Source organism: Equus asinus, chromosome 23 (genome assembly GCF_041296235.1).
Source record: "Equus asinus isolate D_3611 breed Donkey chromosome 23, EquAss-T2T_v2, whole genome shotgun sequence".
In the NCBI taxonomy this organism is placed as follows: Eukaryota; Metazoa; Chordata; class Mammalia; order Perissodactyla; family Equidae; genus Equus; species Equus asinus.
Genome location: NC_091812.1, coordinates 52453743 through 52479227, shown reverse-complemented (window position 1 = coordinate 52479227; position 25485 = coordinate 52453743). Strand labels below are relative to the sequence as shown.

General features: G+C 36.4%; 1 protein-coding gene and 1 non-coding gene across 10 annotated transcripts in view; both read right to left on the bottom strand.

The window, feature by feature from the left end:
• FOCAD (focadhesin) overlaps positions 1-25485 on the bottom strand; it is a 269315-nt gene that overhangs the window by 163813 nt on the left and 80017 nt on the right. For all 9 annotated transcript variants that reach the window (XR_011497231.1, XR_011497230.1, XM_014845338.3 and 6 more), the window contains 3 exons: positions 21507-21594; positions 18288-18490; positions 9337-9594 (listed from right to left, as the gene is read on the bottom strand). Coding sequence is in view for 7 of the 9 variants with exons in the window: in XM_014845338.3 (XP_014700824.3) it covers positions 9337-9594; positions 18288-18490; positions 21507-21594 (549 nt within the window). In the remaining 2 variants the exon portion in view is untranslated. The remainder of the gene's footprint in view (positions 1-9336; positions 9595-18287; positions 18491-21506; positions 21595-25485) is intronic.
• Positions 12194-12322, bottom strand: LOC139041761 (small nucleolar RNA SNORA30/SNORA37 family). Its single transcript, XR_011497612.1, has one exon. It is a non-coding gene; the product is annotated as a small nucleolar RNA SNORA30/SNORA37 family (small nucleolar RNA).

The window sequence follows — 25485 nt, the reverse complement described above, 5'->3', positions numbered from 1 at the left end:
AAAACTTGCCAAATTGTCTATTATACAATCTATCATGAAACACTCAACAATTGTCACTGGTGGGTAGAAGTCTAGTGTGATAAAAAGGAAAGGGACAGCATAAATCTCAAGACTTCTGGTTAAGGGAGCTAACATAGCTGCCCAACTTCAAGAATTCCGAAATAGACCTTTCCCATCAAATCCACCAAATCATGGCCCATCATCTCAATTACAGCTATCAGATAGCAGCTATAATTGCAACTAAGTGTCAATGGCTTTCTTTCACTCCCCAACAAGAAAATAAAATCTGAAATATAAGAGAAAATTACTGCTAGTGAACCTATGGTTCACAAAGTAAAGAAACAACTCCATGACATCCAGAAATTAATTTATTCCACTGTTTGCCCAACAAGAGTATTCAAAGATCATATAAATGTCATATGTAAAAAGGAGCACTTCATATACAATAGAAACAGGCAATGTGCTTCTCCTAGTTCGTTTCAAGGATGTTCTTTTTTAACTTGCATTTGTCCAGCAAGACTTAGCTCAGGAATCACCTACTCTGGGCAGCCTTCCTATTATGACTTAGCTGCTCCTTTTTGGGCTCATACAACCCTGTGCTTCCCTGCAGCATAGCATTTATCACTGGGTATTCTGATTGTATATTGCTGTCTTTCCTATACACTGTGAGTTCCCAATAACTGTTTTTGTATCCCAAGTTCCAGTTAAAATGTGTGTCCCAAAGAGGTTCTCCAGGACTATTTATTGAATAACTGACTCTTTCATGCCCTTTCAAGATACTAAATTAACCGTCTATCTTGCCAAACCTTTTAAATGCTTCAAACCTAACAACTAAGGTGCAATTTTCTCACATTGAAATAACGGGACTACCACAACCTACTTTTTTGTTCACTAAAAAACATTCCTGTCTTTGATTAGATTTCAGAATCTCCCGATTATGATCACCATAACCAAAGGAGTATAAAAGAATAACTGTTGACCGATAAGCAATAATTTCAATCACAAGCCTGCTTGCTGATGCGGACTCCTGTGGACCTTCTCAATCTCTTTCTTTTGATGTGTGCTTACAAAAGTCATGACTCTGTGTCTACGTGTTCTATTTAGGTATAAATATCTGGCTAAATGGGATTTGCCATTTTATAGAAGGGGCAATGGAAGCTAGCACAATGGAGGCAAAAGTAATAACACGAGATTGAAGATGTAGCCAGATTTCAAACAAATGCTGAGGTTCCTCTCTAAGCATTTACTTTTCTCTACAACTGAGTGGGCCAATCTAAAGAATGTAAAGCTAGTGAACCTTGTTTACTCTCAAAAAAATTTTGTTGTTTTAACTAAAAGCTGTAGGGAGATAGTATAGCATACTGGGTAAGAACACAGACTCTGGAACCATATGTGCTGGGTTCAAATCCTGACTTCACCAGTTACTAGCTGTGTGACTTTGGGGAAGTAATCAAACTCTGTGCTTCAGTTCCTAAATAGTAGTGCTAACAACCTCAAAGAGCCGTTTGCAAGTATTCAACGAGTAAGTTAATATATGCAAATAAAGTGGTTACAATAGTGACCGGGATACAATAAGCAGAAGTAAATGTTGGCTATTTTTATTAGCTATTACTTTGTTCAAGAAGATAGTATAGCTTCCAAATGGGTAGACTACATTTAAATTTATTTAGCACTAGAAATTAAGAATAATAAAAGAAATAATTTATTCCAACATTAGCCAGGTTATCAAAAACCCTGTAACCGACGTATTCGACAGAGCTCAGAATGCCAATTCCATCAAGCTGGCAAACATGACAAACTCTACTTTTGGACCTACAGCACTATATGTGAAATTGATGAATTGAATATCTTTCTGCAGTGAACTTATGGTAATGAATCAAACCCATATACCAATTAAAGGTAATTAATGAAAAAAACAAAACTAAATGTCTTATAAATCATTAAACCTCACATCAATCAATGATAAATATTTATAACATGAATTTCACTTATAAAGTATTGTACCAGAAGCCATTATACATATTTTGCTAAAGTTTTATAAATTATATCACAGTTTTTGTACATTTCTAGTATTTCAATTTATAGTTTCTATGCTGTTTATAAATTAGATTTCTCCCAAAAACTGCCAATTTTCTAATTCATTGTTTTTGTAAAGAAAATCAATTGGTTCTGCACACTGATCTTACATCTGTCACCATATTGAACTCTCTTATCCTTTTTAAAAGCAACAGCTTTCAGTGAATTCTCTTGTATTTTCTAATTGTCTGTAAATACTAGAGATTTGAGTTTGGCCTTTATAACACTTTTACACCTTTTATTTCTTTTTCTTGAATTAATAATGACAAGACCTCCAGAAAGAGTAAAATTAACATCAGACATACTTTTGCTGATTCCTAACTTCAACGGAACTGCTTCTAAATTCAATCTGACTTGGGATTCTACCTATGTCAGTATAAAATACCCTTCTTTGTCGTGTGTAAGGCTTTTTACCTAGGATTTTATATTACCTACCTTGGATAACAATATAACCACATCTTGTATCTTCTTACAATCTTCTTCTAATGATCTACCTAGTTTTTCATGTTCACCATTTAATTTTCAACTTGTGTCACTTGTTTTAAGGTTTGTCTCTTAGAAACAGCAGAGAATTGTATTTTTTTAACCCAATATGAGGCTTTCTTTTGATAAGGGAATTGAACTCATTTCGCAGTAATTATTACATAATAACTGGTATATTTTGAATTATTCCCACCATCTTATTTTATGTCAATATTTGTCACTCTTTTTAGGTTTAATTTCTTTTCTCCTTTTGTTATATTACTCACTTAGAAATTATAAATCACTAATTGTTATTAATAAGGGTTTAAACACATATTTAAACTTATTTTTCTACTAACATGAAGAACCACTCAGTTTCCAAGCAAAATTCCACCGGAAGCATGCTTTCACTTTTCACATTAGTGCATTCCCATTATCTATCCCTACCACTTCCTAGGTTTTAAAGCTTGGTCTTTAGTTCCAGGCAGTTATTTTTCAATATTTTATATAAACAATTATTTTAAATTAACCAGAAGATTTACTGGATATTTTGATCACCATTCAACTATTCACCATTTCTTCTCTATGGTTTCCTGGATTCATTTTCAGTTTTGCTGGGACATATCTTTGAGGGGTTTCCCCCCATAAAATCAGTAAGCAGGAAATGTTCTTGAACTCTTGCACAGCTAAGAAAGTCTTTATTACCATCACTCATTAAAAGGCAGAATAATGGGAAGAAATATGCCAGGTTCAAAGCGATTTTCCCTAAGAAATTAGAAGACAATACTCCAACGTATTCCAGTATCCAGTGTGCTGCTAGCAAGAAATCTAAGGTCAGGGGCCGGCGCCGTGGCTGAGTAGTTAAGTTCGCACGCTCTGCTGCAGGCAGCCCAGGGTTTCCGCGTTTAAAAACCTAGGCGCGGACATGGCACCGCTCATCAAGTCATGCTGAGGCGGCGTCCCACGTACCACAACTAGAAGGAGCCACAACTAAGAATATACAACTATGTACCTGGAGGTTTTGGGGAGAAAAGGAAAAAAAATAAAATCTTTAAAAAAAAAGAAAAGAAATCTAACGTCAATCTAATTTTAAGTAAGTTTTTCTTTTCCCATTCTTCTCTGAAATCTCTTAGACTTTCTCTTTATCCTTGAAGTTCTGGGGACAAATTTAGGTATTGATCTACTCTCACTTATGCTGCTTGGCTTTCAAAGGGTACAAGCAGTCTGTACCCTTGTGTCTTTTTTCAGCTCAGGAAACAGTTTTCTGTCATGTTTCAAGTTTTTCTCCTTCATTTTCTCTTTTCCTTCCAAGTGGAATTCCTGTAGAAAGATGTTAAAACTCCACAACAGACCCTCAATGTCTTAACTTTTTCAACTTTCATTTTTTTTTTTGTTCTATGTTCTGAAAATTTCACTTGAATATTCTATAAATTACTAATCCAGCTGCCATTTATATACTGTGGCAATCACATTTTTAATTTCTAAAATCTCTTGTTCTTGAATTTCTCCTTTCTCACAACAGTATTTTTGTATATAATACACAGGCATATATATAATACCTTTCCAACATCTCTCATGACTTAGATTATTTTTGCATTATCTTCTGCTCCCTGACTTCTCTTTCTTCTGGAAACAGATGCTCTGGTTAGTCATGCTGCTAAATTTTCTCAAAAGTCTGGTAAGCCTTGATTATCCATTTATATTTATGAATCAAGGCCAAGTTGGTTGTAGGGAGCTGGCATGGATTGCCTCTGAAGATGTACAGAAACGTTTCCTTAAATAAGACTCTCCTCTGATTCGAAGGGCTGACTATGAAAGGGCTGAAAAATGAATGGTAAGGAATGTAAACTAGCAGCTTCACTTTAGGATGTCTGGCCATGATGGAAGTAGACAGGGGACCAATAACCTTTTCTTCCTTCCCTATCCACTGACTGAATAAGAAAACTTTTATTCTAGCAATGGTGGACTTCAGTGTATCTTCCCCTTGAGCAAAATTCCTTATGCCTGTTATGAAATTCAAAGTTACCACAAAATCTGCTGATTCCTCTCTGAGTCCTTCACCAACACTAGAAGTCCATCCTAAGTAGGTAGTTCCCTTAGAGAGTTTCAGCCAGAAGACAAAGCTACTTCTACCTGATATTCAACTGGGAGCAGAGAGACTATGCTGTTACAAATGCATTTCTGGGCCCCATCCTCAACAAACTCCACTCCCATCCTTTCTGATACTCCATCTTCAGTGACATAACAAGACAAATGGCTTTTGTTTCGGTATATTTGTAAACTAGTGAATGTCACAGTGATATAGGGTTGAACTGAAAATCACAAACAATTCCTTCAATGAGAATTTTAAGCAATTTATAATATGCAGACTCCTCAGAAGAAACTCAGCCCAATATGAACACCCAGGAAAGGCAAGAAATTGACAGAGAACTGCTTCCATGAGTATAATTCTAGGCTTCATGCAAAAAAATAGAAAAACATGAAAAGGGTCAAATGCCAGTTAAAAACATTTTTAGTATACAGATATCTATGTGGGTTTTATAAAGAAGAAATAAACATACTACCACAGGACTGAATCGGTAACTTGACCCTGCATGTTGGTCTGGGTTTCTCTTTGTCTAATTGCCTCATGCCAACAGTCTCATCTCAATTTTGCTCTAGGCATAATCGATGCTATGCCTACAAGGGAATAGTAGTACAGCATTTCTTATTGTAAAGCTCTTTATTAAAAGCACTGTACATTCTGGCTTCTCTTTGCTGGTGTGAAGAACACAGGAAGCAGACTGACTTCAGGGGGTAGCAATTCACAGAACTCAGTGACAATAGAACAGAGTGCAAAGGGTCCCAGGACTCTTTGTGTAAGTTCTTTTATAGAATATATTTTCTTCTATTCTCACAGCAGTAACTTACAGACCATTAAATTTCACACATTTCCTATTCATTTTCCATGTTAAAATATGGCTTATGACCGAGAGTAGAACCATCCCATGATTCTGCCCTGAAAGTCAGCTTTTTACTACTTGATGATACATGACTTTTAAAAGACCAGCAACTCATGGGCCATGAACCTAGCCAAATAAGTGATTTCAAATTGCTAAAAAGTGTGTACACTTTGATAAAAAGAAAAAATTAAGCCCTGAAAACATTAGAAAGAATAAAATTAGATTATCAAAGATTACAATTGTTCACATTAAGCAGGAACTTTAGCTAGACTTCACAATCAAAATGTAAAAAGGAAGTAAAAGCCCTCAGAGTTGCAAAATGCAAGTAAACATAAAACAAACAAACAAAAAACACAACTCTATTTCCCACTTCCAAACAGGAGAAAATTAAGCAAGTACCAAGGGTTTAGAAGATGCATTGAATTTCACAAAACTTAATTTGTTAAGCTCCTCATTGGGTAGGTTTTAAGAAGGAACCTGTGGTTTTGTAAAGTCAAAGTTTATAAACAATTCCTCTTTGGCATATTCCCATTTTATAAATCAGTCCAAAAGAAACTGATATACCCTACACATAGTATTTAGAGTTATTCCATTGAAGCTGAGCTACTAAGCTGTAAGATATCATTTTAAACCAACTACATCTATTTAAAAATTACTAATCTTTGTAGTTAATGTTTAATTCAGATGCCTAAGTATTTAATTGTGCCATAAACTTAACAATATAGGTAAAAACATAAGAAGAAAACACATTTTCTCAGGTTTTAAAACTACTAACAAGTAGTCTTGATTTCCAAAAGAGAATATAATCTTTTGTCAGGTGTTCTCTCTACATATATTTATAAGACAAAGCCTTAAGCATCTAACAATTCATATAAGCCTTTTGTAGAATTACATAGCCACGTGGAAAACAGCTTCCTCCAACACCCCTATTATTCTCTAGGACATAATGCTTCACTAGGAGAAATCTCGATACCAACAGCTATGGGGAAGCTATAGGTAATAATATAGCTAATATAATAAATTATTGTATATTTAACATATTAAATAATTATAATCTATTACATCATTACTATAAATATTATAATAATTAGCTAGTAACATAGTTAATATAGCTAAGCTAATAGATATTAGAAAAGGTTTTAAGAGATGAGTAATATCCCTTTCTTCTCACCTATAAAGTGTGTATTAGAGGCACACAGTGTAGATCACAGGCCAGATGTGGTTCTTAACAAGTGAGATATCACTGTGCCAGGCTCATATAAAATAGGGAGACAGGAATCAATCAATACTTATTGATTAAGTGTTATTAACCTCTTCTTAAGGGGGTTATATCAGTCTCAGACATTTCCAAACTGTACACAATCATTGACTAAGCGTTCAAAATATGATTTGATATTGCCCTTAAAAAAAGCTATAAAGTTCAGAAAATGTCCTCATATAGGCCTAGGGTCCACATTACCCCTTAATTAACTCAATAGAGCCTGCATTTAACATTCACTACCACTGATTTCACACCAGATGTGACCAGATCCTGGACAAAACACAGAGGTAGGAAACAGCTCTCTGAAGAGGAAAGAATAAGGCCAACTGGACATTACTGTATATGAGCCATGAAGCCATGTGCTTCAATTGTCATTCAGGCATCTCTGAGGGCAGGCTGATGATTTACATCAAAATGTGGGAAAATAACATTACTCACAGTTATCAGAAAGGCAGGAACTGTTATATAAACATAACCAAAAAGCACATGAATCTATCAACTGCTATTCCCAGGAAAAACACTAATTTAGGAAATAAATGGTGCTCTCATTTATTATAAGCACAGACTATGATATGAAAACCTCTCTCTAAACTAAATCAATGTGTTTGAAACTTTCAAGACTTCCATGGGAATTCACACAGGATGCTCATTCTTGGATCTCTCCCCAGAATGCTCTAAGACATTCCCTCCAAGAATATAAAAGGCACTTAACTTTCACTGAGCACTATCTGACCTAGGCTTATATCTTCTGTAAATTAAGTCTCATGATGTCTGGGTAAGAAAACCATAAGGATTATTAGTAACTGCTGACAGCATTTGTGGATATGAAAAAAAAAAGTTTCTTATTCTTCCTTTCAAGTTTCAATTCATTGTTGTGGCTTTGGGTAACTATCCAGTTATTTTAACGTCATCATCTGTAACCAGTTAACTCTAAAATGGTACTCACAAGGCCAAGTTCCCTTCAAACTACTTAGACCCATTAGTCTTCCATGGCCTTAAATGTCTTAAACCAATGGAAAATGCATGCCCCAGGGGAACCAGGTAAAAGATTAAGGATGAAAATTCACCTTAGGGGATAAAAACGACAGAAAAAAAACATAGCACTGGAGATTGGATTGGTGGTTACCATAGGGGAAGGGGGAGCGGGGAGGGCAAAAGGGGTGATTAGGCTCACATGTGAGGGGATGGACTATAATTCGTTTTCAGGTGGTGAACACGATGTAATCTACACAGAATTCAAAATATGATGTATATCCGAAAATAAATTAATTAATTAATTAAAAAATAATAATAATAATAATAATAATTAAAAAAAAGAAAATTCACCTTAGGGGGAAAGGGGAGCCCTCAAACTGCATGTTAAGTAAGAAATAAGATAATCACATTTTTTAAAAGCACATTTTCTTACCATTATTAACACTAATATAGCATCACTAGCTGATATTGATCATTTGTATTACTGCCTATTAATTAGTGCTAAAAATAATTTCTATTAATATCTTAGAATTAATAATAACAATCATACCAACACATACTTCATAAATGGCACATCTCTTTCAAACTTTTCAAATATTTTCTCTCACAAGGTGTTACAGTAAGATTCATCCAATAAATCAAGGTGTCACGCAAACACAATACTTAGGTAAGCGTATTGCAGGCCAGCGAACTCTACTCCAGAGATTAAGTGACTACCAACACAGAGGTGGGAGACAGCCTCTTAATTCCTACTCCTATCTTCCTAGTTACCTAGCCTCTGCTTATGAGTCATCTAAGACTTTTCTTTAGTATCAACTCCCTCATGAATTTGAGCCAATGATTGCTTCAATAAAATATAGCTTCTTCCTATCAGGTGAGAAAGGACAAACACACATGAAGTAGGAATACATTTCATGCAGTCTTGTCAACTTAAAGAAAGAAATAGAAAACGCTCGACCAACAATAGATTATAATCCTAACTTGTTCCAGTTGAATGTCCTCCAAGCATCTACTCACAATTAGAAAACTTGCTTTTTCAAATATTCAGTGCTTTCTTTTTGGCTGCTTTATCTTGTAGCTAAAGGCCAGTGGAATGAAATGATATGATCACTTCATAAGGAAAAGTGAGGAAAAAAGAACAGTATCTTCTACTGCTAGGACATTTCTTTTGTCCTTTCCAAAGGACTTAAATAACTCCACTTCTAAGTTCTTATTAATGATAATGCCTTTGCTTATGCATGAATTTTGCTAACTATATTTAAGCATTTCACCCTACAATTCATCTTAACAGCCCAATTACACTGTTTTCTCATTTCTTTCAAAACTATCCAAGAAATAATCAACACAGATCCAACATACTGACTTCAATTTATACCACTGCTTCTTAACATTTATTGAATAAATAAATGAACCCGGATGGTCAATCTAGTGCTTCCCAATGTTTTCCATTTCAAGGCATACATGAAAAATAATGTTTATAAGGATACCGGAGTAAATAAATGAAATACTACAGTTTCATAAATTATGAAACCATAATTTCATCCACAATATAAGAAAAATCTACAATTCTATTAGTTAAGTTTTTACCCCCGTTACTGTTCCATTATTTTCTTGTTTTACCTGAGAGGAATCTGCTTGGGCTAATTCTGTAGTGACCTTCAGTATTTGGTGAAGATTTTGTCCTTTATCTTCCACAAGGAGGTGAGCCAGCAGAAGAAAAACATGCCCAGGGATCACTGTAGTAATGGGCAGCAATGATTCTACTGCAGCCAACCAGTCTCTTGCCGCAGACTCTTCCCTCATTACTTTAAGGATTCTCCAGGCTGTAAATATTGAACCATACATGCTGGTTATGGGCAACACAAGCTTGTAGGCGAGCTGAAAAACAAGCACAAAAAAGGCATGAATAAATGAGATAAATACATTTGTCAGAAATATATTTCTGACATTCATTTGTTATATATCATTGTAAGAAATCAGTCCTTCCAACAAAATGAATACAAAATGTTCAATTCCTGCCAAAAATCTCTCTGCACATATTTGAGTTAATAGGATTACACAAAAAAGAAAACAGTTGTTAGGTGGAACTCTAGAACAGTTTATTACAACTCTTCCTCATATTTACCATTTGCTCCCAGTTAAGGCAGAATAAAATGGATCAACATACAAGAACCAGAGGCAACAGAGTTTGGAAAAAGCCATTACCACTACAAAAGTATTCACCAGTTAGAGGAAAGATGGAAAAAAGACCACTATATTTGCCCAGCTCCAGGCTCTGGTAAGAAGCAACCCTGGGCAGATGGCAGACTTGGACTGAGGACAATTCATTTTTGTAACAGACAGTATGTTAATAGGAACAGAGTTGGTTCAGCTGGAGCCTGGGAATTCATTAATAATTGTGAATAACTTCTGCAATAAGAAATAGCCTGACAGCTCTAAATTGAAATGATACCCAAAGAAGATGTTACGCTTAAGTCAATCTGAGAAATGGCTCCTCGCAGAAATGAAGTAGTGCAGTCAGGGACAGAGCATGGATGGAACTCTGCCAAGGTGAGCTGCATGCCTACGGCTCAGGAGAAGCCACAGACATTAAGGAAGCATTAGATACTGCCTGCTAACAGAGTAATTCAATTCATTTAGAGTGTGATGAGATAAATTAGAAATCTCTAGATCATAACTGTCCTGTTATTGGAGACTAACTTACATGGATAAGGATAACAATTGAAAGGATAGGAAATAAAAGTTAAGCTTTATAAAATTTTTTAATAATGGCTTTATTGAGATATAATTCACATACCATTAAATCCATCCTTTTAAAGTTGACAACTCAGTGGATTTTAATATTTCATAGAATTGTGTAACCATCATCATTATCTAATTTTAGAACATTTTCATCACCCCAAAAGGAAACCCCATAACTATTAAGTCGGTCCTCATTCCCCCTGACCCCATGCCCCTATCCAGCCCTTGGCAACCACAAATCTACTTTCTGTTTCTATTCTGGCTATTTCATACAATAGAAACCACACAATATGTGGTCTTTTATGACTTGCTTCTTTCATTTGGCATATCTTCAAGGTTCCTCCATGTTGCAGATTCTATCAATACTTCATTTCTTTTCATTGTCAAATAATATTCCCTTGTATGGATATACCATATTTTGTTTATCCATTCAACAAGCAATAGACATTGGGGTTATTTCTACTTCTTCGCTATTACGAATAATGCTGCTATGAATATTCCTGTAAAAGTTTTTGTGAGAACACAGGGGTTCAGTTATCTTGAGTATATGCTTAAGAATGGAGATAACATTTATTTGAAAGTAAATGCCACTGTAAAAACAAATGAGGAAGCTCTTTTTTTTTTTTTTAAGATTTTAGTTTTTTCCTTTTTCTCCCAAAGCTCCCTGGTACAAAGTTGTCTATTTTTCAGTTTTGGGTCCTTCTAGTTGTGGCATGTGGGATGCTGCCTCTGCTTGGCTTGATGAGCGATGCCATGTCCGCGCCCAGGACCTGAACCAGCAAAGCCCCAGGCCACTGAAGCAGAGCACGGGAACTTAACCACTCGGCCATGGGGCCGGCCCCAGGAAGCTCTATCTTTATCGATATGAAAAGATCTCCCACATGAAAACAGAAGATACAGAGAATGTGCCTGGAATGCTGCCAATTATTCTTTTGAAGATGGCAGGAGACTATATATTTGTATTTGCATACCTATGTAAAGAAAAGTATCTAGACAGAGAAGAAATTAATAACCACTAATCTTCATTTTCTCTTTGAGACGGTGGGTACTGGACAACCGGAATCAAGGGTGAGAAGGAGACTTCTCATTGCATACCATCTTAAAATTTTTGAACCATTTTAATGTATTATAAATTATGGAAATTATAAATTTTAAAAATTAGATAGTACCTAAATTTATGTTAGCTCTAGCTCTCTAAAAACACTTTTTTCCCCAAGATGAAATCCATTAAAGACTAGAGTCAAGATCTTTAGACTAATGACAAACAGCATTGGACTTGAGATTTAAAAGACCAGAACTTCAGCACAGCCATGCCAGCTATTGGCTGCTATGCAAGCTCTGAGCCTTACTTTTCTCATTTGTAAAATGGAAATAATGACTACCTTCCTGCCAAGATTATTGAGGTAGATAATGAGACAAGATCATAAAGCAGGTAGCATAGAACCTAAAGTTGCAAAATACAGGGAAATATTATCACTGTCATCTTTAGAAGAGACATATAAAACTGGTGGATATGAGTGTGAAAGAACATAATTGGAAATCATCATGAACCATAAACTGAGTAAAAAGCAGCAACATTACACAGACATGTGAGAGTCAACATTGAAACAGAAAAGCAATCCTACTTTACTTGAAGTACTATATCCAGGTTTAGGCTCTGCTTTTTGTTTGTGTGCCTAACGTTAGAGCAGCAGGGGAAAGGCACAATGCTGAACAAGACAGCACAGACTGGGCCCTCTGTCCCAATGAGTGACAGCTGCCACTGGCACAGTCCCAGGGCAAGGATACAACCAAGGGTTTTCTCTCAGCATCAGCTACCAAATCCTGGCCCCACAGCCCGGGAGAGGACCTGCAAAAGTGCTGGTCGGCTCTGTGTTTTAGAGGAGAAAGGTGTTCAGAAATAAAAGAGAAGTTCATGTTAGGTGAATTACATCTCAATAGAAAATAAAAGAGAAAAGAAACCACAGGAAAAAAACATTTAAATGAATATTAAATGGTTGTAAAACATCTTTCACAGAAGTAAAAGAGTTGAGAAGGTTTATTTTAATAGAACTGTTCAGGTACATTAAGTATTAACATAAGACAGACATCTGATAGTACTTCTTTGTCTAAAGATGTCTGAAAAAGAAATTGTGAGCACAAGTGAACACAGATTTTCATTAACTTTAAAGAATAACACTCATCTATAATAGTGACTAAAACAGGCTTAACAACAGTGAGACCAGGATTTGGTCAGGAGAGGGAGTCCGGAAACTCAAACCTAGAGACACTTAAAAGTAGGACAGGTTTTTGCTACAAGGGATTTAATCACTCACCAGACCAGAAGCAGAAGACTGGACCAGATAAAGCCCCAAGAGGGTTTTCTGCTCTATTCCTCTATGAAGAATCCGGTCAAGAGTTGACGGGCTTGGAGTGGTTGATTATCACCAAAAGACAACTCAACCATCCTCAGTAGCCACGGTATTCAGAAGACAATGATAGACGCACAAGATCTAGGACTTACTCACTCTTTTTAACTTCCAACCAAAAGCTTTTAAGAAACCAGTTTACTTCAACTTACTCTTGATTTACTGTTTCATTGTAAATTTGAAACTCCATTATTTACTCCCAAGTTTAGCACAAAGATGAAAAATTACTGTGCACCAAAAAAAAAGCAAAGTGGAAGCAACAGGATGTAGGCTCTCGAGTCAAATAGCCAAAATCTGAATCTCAACTCTGCCCTTCACTACCTGTGTAATGCGAGCAAGTTAGTTAACCTCTCTAATGTCAGTTTCTTCACTTGTAAAATGAGTATTATAAGAATATCATCAGGGAAATGCAAATCAAATCCACAGTGAAATAGCACTTCACACCCAATAGAATGGCTAGAAGCAAAAGGACAGACAATAACAAGTGTTGGCAAGGAAGTGGAGAACTTGGTAGCCTCATGCACAGCTGGTGGGACTGTAAGATGGTACAACCGCTTTGGAAAAGAGTCTGGCAGCTCCTCAAACAATCATAGAGTTATCGTATGATCTAGCAATTCCACTTTTAAGTATCTGCCCGAGAGAGATGAAAACATATGTCCACACAAAAATTTGTACAGGAATGTTCATAATTAGCGTTGTTCATAATAGCCAAAAAGCGAAAACAACCCAAATGTTCATCAACAGATGAATGGAAAAATAAAAAATGTGGTATATCCTTGCAATGGAATATTACTTAGGAAGTACAGTTTCTTTTTTGGAGTAACAAAAGTGTTCTACAATTAATTGCAGTGATAGATACACAGCTCTGTGAATATACTAAAACACATTGAATTGTACACTTTAAATGAGTAAAGTGTATATATGTGAATTTTATCTCAATAAACCTATTCGGAAAAAAAATAAGGCTCCCACTGCATGACCCTTGGCAAGTTATTTATCTTCTCTTTGCCTCAGTTACCTCTTTGATAAAATGAGACCAAGAATATCACCTACTTCAAAGAGTCTGGGGTAAAATCAAATGACTTATTATATAGCAAAGCACTCAGAAATGGAGACTGAACATAAGAAATGCTCAAAAAACAAACTCATGAAGCAGATGCGTTGTTGCTCATTTTGTCAGGGCCCAGAGAGCTTCAATCACTAGTCCAAGGCCACACAGCAGCATGACCCACATAACAGCTCCTGACATAGAGCACATGCTCAATAAATGTTTTTTTGTTCTTTTGTTTTTAAATTTTTTTTCCTTTTTTTCCTTCTGCTTTTTCTCCCCAAATAGCCCCAGTACATAGTTATATCTTAGTTGTGGGTCCTTCTAGTTGTGGCACGTGGGATACCGCCTCAACGTGGCCTGACGAGTGGTGCCATGGCCGCACCCAGGATCCGAACCAGCAAAACCCTGGGCCACTGAAGCAGAGCACATGAACTTAACCACTCAGCCACGGGGCCAGCCCCTCAATAAATGTTAATTTTAGCTATAAATAGGTCAAGAACAATCTATTGAAAACTTTATCATTTTTGAGAGAGAAATATTCAAAATGCTTTCTGCTTACTATATCCTATTTCAAAGCAACTTTGAATAAAACCTACTTGACACTGCTTTATTATCAGGTAATGAAGTTCGTGATACCTTCTTTAAGTTTGCATGAAGTACTATATCCAAAAATACCAATAAACAATTGCATGATAGACCGTAGGTCAGTGAACATATCTCTAAATCTTTCCGTTGACTACAACAGTTTTACAGAGATGGATCTTGCCCTAGTACACAACTGGAGCAATTTAGCTCTTAAGTCTCTTCGCCACTTCATCTCATCCATCCACCTTCATTCCTCTCCAAAAAAAGCCTGATTCTGTCTTACTGGCTGTGCCAGCTATCAAGGTATTATCTCTCAGCTCCAAATACATCCTTTTTGGCCTACTTTGTGATATTATATCTACACCTTGTCAACATTTCTCTTTTGCCCTCTAGTGCAATGGCAGGCCTTGTTAATAGAGGGTACAGGAGAGGTACCACAAGACACAGTAGAGGAAGGGCTTTTCTTCAGGTTCCTGTGTGCTTCTTGGATTTCTCCTACCACGGCTGCCAAGGACATGCAGGAGACCCCAGCAAGTGGCTTCCTGTGGACCAGCTCTGCCAATGCCAGCCCACTCGCACCCCAGGAGATAGCTTCCCACAGACCAGCTCCGGCCTGTGGCACTGCAGCAAACTTCACCATCCAGCAGGCTATGGCCACATTCTATGTAACAAGGTCCCATCTCAGCCTTGGTGGGGGACATCCTCTTAGATCCCCAGTCCCTTCATTGGACACTCACCCCCAGTTCTAGAAGTAGCAGCTGCTCCCTGCATTTATTATTGCAATATTCCTTAGAGTCTGTTTTATAACTTTTAGTAATTAAACACCTTTTACCAGTTAATAATTCTTTTTATTAAGTTTTTCTTTGTTCAAATTACCAGTGTTGTTTCTCCCCCATGACTGCACCCTAACTCTTTCTTTTTTCGCCCACATTCTCTGGGGGTAGGGGCAGCAGGATTTTAAGCACATTAGAATTTACAACTAGTATTTGATTTTTTTTTAAATCTAAGAGAACACAAATAAGTGGTTTTAAATATCACATTCAATAGCCTACTAGAAAAGGATCCTGCTTTCTACACACCACTAAAAAAATATAAAATGCAGGGCTGGCCTGGTGGCACAACGGTTAAGTGTGCACGTTCTGCTTTAGCGGCCCAGGGTTTGCCAGTTCGGACCCAAGTTCAGACCTGGCACCGCTTGGCAAGCCATGCTGGGTAGGCGTCCCACAAATAAAGCAGAGGAAGATGGGCACGGATGTTAGCTCAGCACCAGCCTTCCTCAGCAAAAAGAGGAGGATTGGCAGCAGATGTTAGCTCAGATCTAATCTTCCACAAAAAAATAAATAAAATAAATAAAATAAAATGCTTATTAGATTATGTTAATCTTTTATTTTAAAGAGATAAATGGCTGGTTTTATGTCTTATATTTTTTAATTCTTAAAAATTGGAAGAAGTTAAAACGTGTCTTATTTCATGGTTATCAACACCTCAGAATGGATAGGCGATACAGAATTGCATGGCACAGGATATTTACCCTTGATTTCATGCACCAGAAGAATTGTGCTTCTAAAGAATTGCTCTAGTTCTAAATCAAACACTCTAAGATAATGTCACCAATCTAAAAAGAAATAATAAAAATAAAAACAAGATTTGTGGTATTTATACAAAGGTCTTTCTGTAATAAGTCGAGATGGTAAAATGATCTTCTGTATTCTTAGAAGCACACATTTACTGAAGGTCTACCATGTAGCACACAGTGGGTCAGGTATTGAGGATGCAAAGATAAATAAGCTAGAAGGTTGTCTATTTCTTTAAGTATACGAAAAATAAGAGAGTATCCAATTTTACAACTAACAAATATTTTTAATTCTCTCATTTATAATCAGCTGAAAAAGATAAAGCAGAGACGCTCATGTGGAAAAATACAAAAAGTTCAACAACTGTTGCAGTTTACATTTTAACATGCTTACAAAACAAAGGCAAAGTGTGAAAAGGGCCAAGATCCTTTCTCTCAATGAGCTCATAGCATAGTTGGAGATACAAACATGTAACTCCCTAAATTAAGACACAACACAACTGAGTAATGCTAAAAGTGCTGGGGACGCAAAGAAGAGAGAGTAAGGAATTCTGACTCAGGGAGGCTGAGAACATTTGGCTGAGTCTTGAAGAATGAGTAAGTCAGGCAAAGGAGACAAAAGAGCATTATGTGCAAAAGCAAAGATTCAGGTAGAGACTTGGAGAGTTTGGAGCATGTTAAATTTATAAGTATGTTTGGAATATAGAGTCCTGGACAGGTGCAGAAGAAAAGCCAACAGTCAACTGTGGCTTAAATGTTTAAAAAGGGTGATCACATATCCACTCAAAGCCTCAGTAAAGCAGCACACTGTCAGCAGGAGGATATTTATAGCCCTAATAATATTCCTTCCTCTGCCCTCTTCACCAGCTGCTGAAGAGAAAGTCCAGCTATTAGTGATGAACATGATTCACACACACCTGAGCAAACAGTAAGCTGAGTACTTACGTATTAGAGTTAGGGTGATCCTCAGCAAATAGCACTCGTGGTTTAAAGGAACAGAACTCAGACATACTACATCCTGCCCTGCCCCATGACCATTCAGAGTCCAGTCATTGTTCTAAACGGGCAAACCAAGAGGAAAGGTAAAACGCTGTTGGACAATTTTGGCCACATTTTGTGCTCCTATTACAGCAGAGGCAAGAACTTCCTTCTTTTAACGCAAATCAATTACCTATTTCAAGTTTTAAAGTTTTAGTCAAACAGGACTCAGGAGCCTGTAGTATACATTCAATTTGCCTATAGGCTTATTACTGCTGCATGCTCAAACAAGGAATAACAATGCCCGGATTTTTGGTAGAACATTTAACGACGCATGATTAGAAGTATCTCTGCTTTTGCAGATGAAACAACTGTGGCTCTAGCTTGCATTCACAGAATGCTTCTCTCCATGGAGACTTAAGATACTTCACCAGTTTCATCTTCTTTAATTTTCATTCAATCTCCATAAAAGTAATAGTTGTGAAGTAATACTACATGTTACCAAAGGCAAAACTCAAAAACCAAAAAAGAAAAAGTCTGACAAATGTAGGCCAAGAACCCAGCCACCAACAAGACACTGCCATATTTTACATTACTGTAACAGGAACAGTGAGACTGACAAAGCAGAATGAGGTATGCCTACAGACAGGAATAGGAATGGAGTGTGACAGGTCTGGTGTCTTCCAACTGAAGGCAGTGGAGTAGGGCACACACAGGAGACATCAAGAGCCATTATGCCAGGGAATGTGGCAAAAGGTGCCATATTCAAAAATGAAGTCCTACTTCTTACGGATCCCAGAACTTCCAGGCATTCGAGGAGATTTCTCACCTTGGACTGTCGAAGATCTAGCAATGTGCTGTACTTAACTAACGAGTATAAAAGGATTCCATGCTCCATGCTTGGAGAAGCACTAGTTTAAATTAGAACTAGTTCCTTTTCCACAGGATTCCTCAGGACCTCTAACTACTAATGTACACAAGAAACCCAAAGAGGAAAAAAAGTCACACAGCATTTCCAAAACTTGCTTCACAACAGGACTACCCTCCTCTCTCAGTCCAGAAGAATATATGACCATCTACACCACCGCCTGACAGAATGGTAAAGCTCAATGATAGAATTCAAACCTAAACACATACCTCATCAGGAGGTGAGATGATCTGCAGAGATCATCCCATGATGACCCCATATGACTACTTGAACTTTATTTAAGAGGACCAAGGATGAATTCATTACCTTTTGCTGGTCATCTCTGTAGCACTCCTGCTGCACCATTTCCAAAAGGTTTAGAGCCAACTGCTGCCTAGAGGGACCCTCCTCATCCATGGAGATACAGTCTTCCAAGGCAGTAGAAGATAATATCTGCAGAATTGGCATCACTAGCAGCAAAGATGACTTTGGGATTTTCTGACCCTCAGCAAAAGAGAGGAGCTTCAAAGCTATTGATCAAAACAACAATGCACATTTTCAAAAATTAATACCTCAGTCAAACAAAATGCTACTTTGTTTAACAGTGATATGCAAAAAGTTTTCTTACCCCTTTACAATTGGGTCAGACACATAACTAACATAATAAATCTTATCCTTTTACAAATAAAAGGAACACGAAAATTAACTATTATCTAAAACATGCTGTTAATGTATATAAGTGAAAGTTTGATGATACTCTTAGAGAAAACCCATATCATATATCAAAGTATAAATCAACTCTTTTTTAGGTCAATATGAATTTCTTTAAAATAGAGTTCAACTTTTGTCCTTATATTCTGTTCAGATCCTACTACTGCCCTCAACAAATACAGCAAAGAAACTACAAAGTCCTGATCAGAGGATAACAAGACCAACGTGCATGCTTCCCTTACAAACCCAGTGAGAACCGTATTAAGGGATGCATAAGTAAAGGAGGTGAAGCAGGGCTGTCCTTCAGCTGTAATTGTTAAGCAGCTGATCAGGGAAGTCTCAAAATCCATAAGCAGCATAATAAGCAAAGCCATTTTTATAAATGATTCCTTTTTTAACATGGAAATTCATCCTACACATCAGAAACATACATATAAATGTACAATAACTTGGTTACATGCAGTCTCCCCTAGACTATTAACAGAATGAGTTAAGGCATAAATATACCTTTTTCAGTTGTTGAAGGAACCCTGATTTACTGAAAGATGTTATTCATAGGCTTCAGACCTAGATTATCAAAGTAATCAAGTGATTTCCCCACTACACCAAAAAAACTCTAAAAGCCTTAAATCATGTCGACAAGTTGCCAGTATTTTAAGTCATTTGGAAGTCAAACCTGAACGTGGTATCAAGTACAAATACCTGTTACTCTAACACTACTAGTTTACATTTTTTCCTAATATTAGTCTTAATCCATAATTGCCTCTGAGATATTATGAAAATCCATTATCTTTAACAAAACAGGAAACTCATATAATACAAATGTTTCTATATTTTATATTATTAATCTTCCAGGCATTCTGATAAATTGCTATTTACAACCAAGGCTAATGTTAATAATTAAGAAGCATAATATTATATTAATGCTACGCATTTTTTAAATTTGAAATAATCAATATTCTCTTGGTTATCCTATTTTTTTGAATACTCTTTCCCAATATACTAAACAACAGTTCTTCCTTACTTTTCAATATGACATACTGGCTCGATAGTTTTCAATACAGTTTATTCAATCCAACTAAGGTAACTTTAAATCAAAGACACTAGTTAACAAAAGAAAAAGTCTGCTATGCAACACATAATAAAAGTATTGGAGTGTTTGATCCAGTATCATCCTACCACACATGAGCCACAATAAAGGAGTGTAGATTCAGAAGTAGAAATGTGGTTTCTATAGGACTTTGGTTGGTTTTGTCAAAAAACAAATACAATCCATTTATAAGAAATATCCAGAAAAGGCAAATTTAAAGGAAGCACATTAGTGTCTGTCTGGGGCTGAGAGTGGGAATGAGGATTAACTGCAAATAGGCACAAGAAATTTTTGGGGGGTTTTGGAAACTAGATTGTGGTGCTGGTTGCACAACAACTAAAAAACACTTTATTGTACACTTAAAAATGGTGAATTTCATAGTGAGTAAACTATACCTCAATAAAGCTGTTTTTAAAAAAATAAAAGTATGGTTGTCTAAGTAGCAGAACTGGTAAATTACAGCTATGGGAAGATGCCATGCGCACTGCTATAAGGAAGACAAAAGAAAAAGCAGTTTAGAAAGGGACTAGGGAGGAGGGCAAAAATGAGCATAACACCAACAGGCAAAAGCAAGGTAGGAATCACAGCCTAAGAGCCAAGGGTCCGTTTTGCACGGTAAAGCCATTTTGAAGACAGATTGTAAGTGGAAGAGCAACACCCTCAAAATCATGATGCATTAAAACGCCCAGAAGAATGAGCTACACAATTGCTATTTACCTCAAGCACTTTTTTAAAGTCAGGGTGGGAATGTATCAATGCATCATGGCACTACGCAACATGATAAGACAGATCCTCCATTACCAGGTGGCTTATGTTGGACCAAGGAAAGTAAGGCAACATTAACGTAAAAGCCACATTTCAAAGGTGTGACTTGTTTGTCAATCTGCCAGACCTAGCAACTTGATTGTTTACCCCACTTTTCTTCACCTTTTCTTCACCCTTTCACTTTCTTACCTTCACTTTTCTTCAAATCAATACTAGATAGCCACAAGAATGTTATTTTTCATTTGTTCTAGCTAAGTTAATACAATAACTATAAATTAAATCTTGTTCACTGTGGCACCAGTTTTGAATAGTAAAGGTATAGAGAGTTTTAAAAACAAAGACAAATGCTGAACACTTATTTTCTTTCAAGGGTTTTATGGTATTGATTCTCAGTTTGCCGTAAAACCGTGAATAAGTTGATATGGCCTTTAACATATTTTCCAATGTTACTGCTATATTATTTAGATTATAATGTTCTACCGTCCAGCTGAGATACTTGGCATATTAAGGTGTTTGGAAACTTGCACAAAGAACCTTGTTGGGTAAGAAGAAAAAAGTTCTATTTGATAATTATTAATTAGAAAAATTCCCTAGTGGAAACTCAAAGTATAAATGACTTTATAGCATAGCATGATAAATAGTTCAAGTGACTTCTGCCAACACTCATATTATATTTTTTACTCTTTTTTTTTTTTTCAAGATTGGCACCTGAGCTAACAACTGTTGCCAATCTTTTTTTTTTTTTTTCTGCTTTATCTCCCCAAACCGCCCCGGTACATAGTTGTATATCTTAGTTGCAGGTCCTTCTAGTTGTGGCATGTGGGTCACTGCCTCAACGTGGCCTGACGAGCGGTGCCATATCCACGCCCAGGATTCGAACCAGCAAAACCCTGGGCCACCGCAGCGGAGCACACGAACTTAACCACTCGGCCACAGGGTCAGCCACTATGTTTTACTCTTATGAGCGTATTTTTATTTACCTAGACTTAAGATTGGCTTCTGCTGACTTGCCGGAGACTGTAGCAGTAGTAAAGCTATTCCAATTATGACCAGTTCAACAGGAAAATCCTAAAAGAAAAGAAAAATGAGGAGAGTTGAAGAAGTTCCCAGAGCCATGGCTTTATAACATGTATCCAGGAAGAGTATATTTAACATGAAATATTATAAATGTATTATACAAAATTATTTATAGTAAGTCTGCTCTACTAAAGCAAGAATTGGTGAAAGTCACAGCAGTCACATATAAATTCAAAATAATATCCTATCTGGCCAACAAGCAATAGGCCATACACCAAATTAATTCAGAGGGAAAATTCCTTAACACAACAGACTGATAAGTCTTCAAAACATCAATCTTTGCAAACCACTGAAAACTACCTGAAATACTTAATTTAAGAATATTTCATTTCTGAAAAGTAGCTCAATTATCTACTTAGCTAATAAAGACATGATTCATCTATGTAACTTACATAATGAATTACACCTAACAAATTTTAATAAATCATGCTATTATAATAAAAGAAACATTAGTGCCTAGGGAGGCAGAGATTATTTTTAAATTACAGTGATTTATTAAACATGTTTAAATGTAGCAAAGCAATAATCATAGAAACTTAAAATCATTAATTTCACCAAGTATATAAATGAAATGAAAAAGGATGTGTATATTAAGTTCTAATAAATAAAATGCAAGTGACATAAGATGTTATTTGAAGTTTCTAAATAAAGAAAACATTAATGTACCATGGAACTAAAGAAGAAAGGTCCAGCACACTTTACTAAAATTACTTCATTCTGAAATTTTACAGAAGTGCCTGCAGAGCAAAGTACCTATAAATCATGAGGACAGGCAAGGGAAAAAAGGAAAAGTGACGCAGAGCCACATGTTAAAGAAACACTTGAGAGAAAAATAACTTAGGCTGATATACTCAGAAGTTATCACTTTGGAGATGGTATCAACTCTGGCACAAACAAATATATATCTACACCTCAGCTATACCATTTGAAAAATGAAATTAAACTGCAAAATCTCCAAAAGTGCTTGATTATGCACTTTTAAAAAGCAGCAAAAGAAGAAAATTGATAATTTGTTTTTAATGGAATATGTTCCAATTTGTGTCGTTGAGGCCTATATATGTCTACTGTTTCAAAATATAGTTAAGAACAATGAAGCAACTGTTATCTATTTCAAGACAATAAATGCATTCTGAAATCAATACACTTACAATATACACCATCAAACCATTCTATGCCCTTATCTTTTCTTCAATTTCATTTCAAATTCTGCATGTCCATTAAAAAAAAAAAGGAAACTAGCAAGATCATTTAAATTTCAATTTTCCTAGCTACCAAGGGGATCAGAGACAAATAAAAGTATTACTTTATACTAATGCTATCACAGGAAAGCATTTTCCACACAAGCTATCACTGGAAGGGCCATAAAATCGCTTTTCAGGGCTCTGAAATGGACTAGAAGCATTTTAAGTGGATGGAACTGAAAGGGATGAAGGCATAAATGAACATTGCTTTCTTCAGGAAGAGTGAGACTGGCCTGTTCACAACAGAGGGTGAAAGGAAAAGAGCTGGAGATCCAAGACCAAAAATAAGGAAAAGTCATGGTGGAGGATTAGACCACCCTTAAACTGCTTACAATTCTGACAGGTTACAAGGTGTTTTTTTTGCTTGATCGATTTTTAATAGACACCAAGAATGGTACAATTTAATGAGATCTTTTAATAAAAGCCTGTGTTGGACATCTCATGTACCACTTCAAATACTACTGCTATTGCTGTAGTGGCTCTTGCTTCTTGCCTCAGACCACGTCAAAGATCCAGAAGTACAAGGAAGTTGAAGCTCCATAGGCCAAAGCTTGACAAACTGGCAATAGAAGCCCAGGGATAAATGCTTCTCCCTTTATTCTGGATCCTTCTGGAGGGTTCTAAGACATATTTCATAAAGCTTCTCAGAATATTCTGAGAACTGGTTGCTTGTAGCCATGGCCAACTTGATAATACTCTATTGCCTCTCCCATCTTCAATATTTCACTCTTCTGGTCCCTCTCCCACCTGCTTGCTGGGATCACATTTGCAAATGAACTCTGTTGTATAAGTCTTTGCTTTTGTGGAAACTCAGGCTCTGCTTTTGCCTTTGGGAAAACTCAGGGTCTACTTTTGGCAGAACCGAGGCTAATTTAGAGCCTATGTGGAGAAAGGAAGCAAAATATGAAAAAGGAGTAAATGCCTTTATATTTAGCCATAGATGTCACAGGAGTCTTAATGACAGCAAACGCTTGGAGTCCACATTTTTTTGTCCTCAGTTCAAATGAGAAATATCACTGAGCACTACCTATGTACTAAGCACTAGGTACATATGTTGGACCTAGGGATGCCTCTATGAACAAGGTGTAAGAAAGGCGATATCAGAGGTAAGTATCTATCTGTAGCAGACACAATGGAGGTGGCAGCCCAGCTCACACAATCCCCCAGTGCCATGGCTTTTCTCCCTACCCTGTCCTGTGGTCAGAGCTGACTGATCCAAGCTGGGCCAACTAGATCGTTTTTCCCAGGAATCTGAAAACTTAAACTGAGACACACAGTGAAGAAAGGTGGATGGAACTGCATCATCTGACGGTGCTGTCTCAGAGAACATCCTCACCTTACCAAAGCCAGGATGGTTAGCTCTTGCTTCACTTTCAGAGCTCCCAGTCTCCTCACAATCAATATCATTTTTGCCTAATTTTGCTGATCAGAGTACATACATTTTGCTTGAATTGGAAAAGACCTTACGTTATGATGATTCAAATGAGGCTAAAAATAGCTCAACTAAGACCAAATCCACTGAAATTAAGGTAGCCTAAGATACACAACCATTTTCAGTGTGCAATGAAAGATCTTCACGATAAGAGCAGAAAGAGAACAAGGGGAAAAGTAAAGTTAATGTAATATTTGAACCGAATAACCAGCCGATAAACTCAGTAATATAAGAATATAGGTATAGCCCCAAAATAGGTAATAAGACTGCCTTATTCTACTTCGTTTTGATTCAAATTAGTGTATACAGGCCTAAAGGATATATGTTTGCAAATTAATTTCCAAGGCTTTTTTTTTTTTCCCCACCTCAGGAACACTGGGAGGGTGGGGTGGGGAAGGAAATTTCATAACAGAACTATTTCAACAGTTCTACTTATTTTTACTTCCTTCTAAAATTGTTAAAATATTGGGCAGAAGGAAAACACAATACAAATATGACCTTCTCTCATCATTTTATTGTTCTAAATCAAAGTATGTGATTCTAATATTATAATCACAAGTATTTTAAAAATTGGACTCAATAGCCAACTTGAAGAGATTCCTACTGGCCAAAAATAGGACAACTTGAACTTTAATAAGGATATTATCTGTAAGAGATTGAAATGCATCAAATATGCTCAAATCTGAGTTCATAATAATACTTTTAGAAATTGGGAAAAAAAGGGAAAGAGTCAAGCATTCATCCTACCTTTCCTATATAAACCCTACCATTGCATAGAAATAGCAGGTGAAGGGGAGTTTCTTTTTATAGAAGTATTCCAGCTAATAAATAAAGAAGAAAGGATAGAACTAGAACATCATTTCAAAGGATAGAACTAGAACATCATTTCTTTAACTCCTAATGAATTAATGGACTAGGCATTGAGAATCAACAACTTCTAACACCATAAAAAGAAACGCAACACACATTACGTGCTTCTTGATGAAAGAACACACCATGCCCTGTAGTCTTGGAAAAACAAAACAAAACGTGCCACAACTAGAAGGACCCACAACTAAAAAATACACAACTATGTACCAGGGTGCTTTGGGAGAAAAAGGAAAAATAAAATCTTTAAAAAGAAAAAAAGCTCTGAATCTAATCAAGTCTCTAGAGCTAAGTACCTTTTAACAGAGAAACACATCAAAACACATCATGAGGATGTAATCA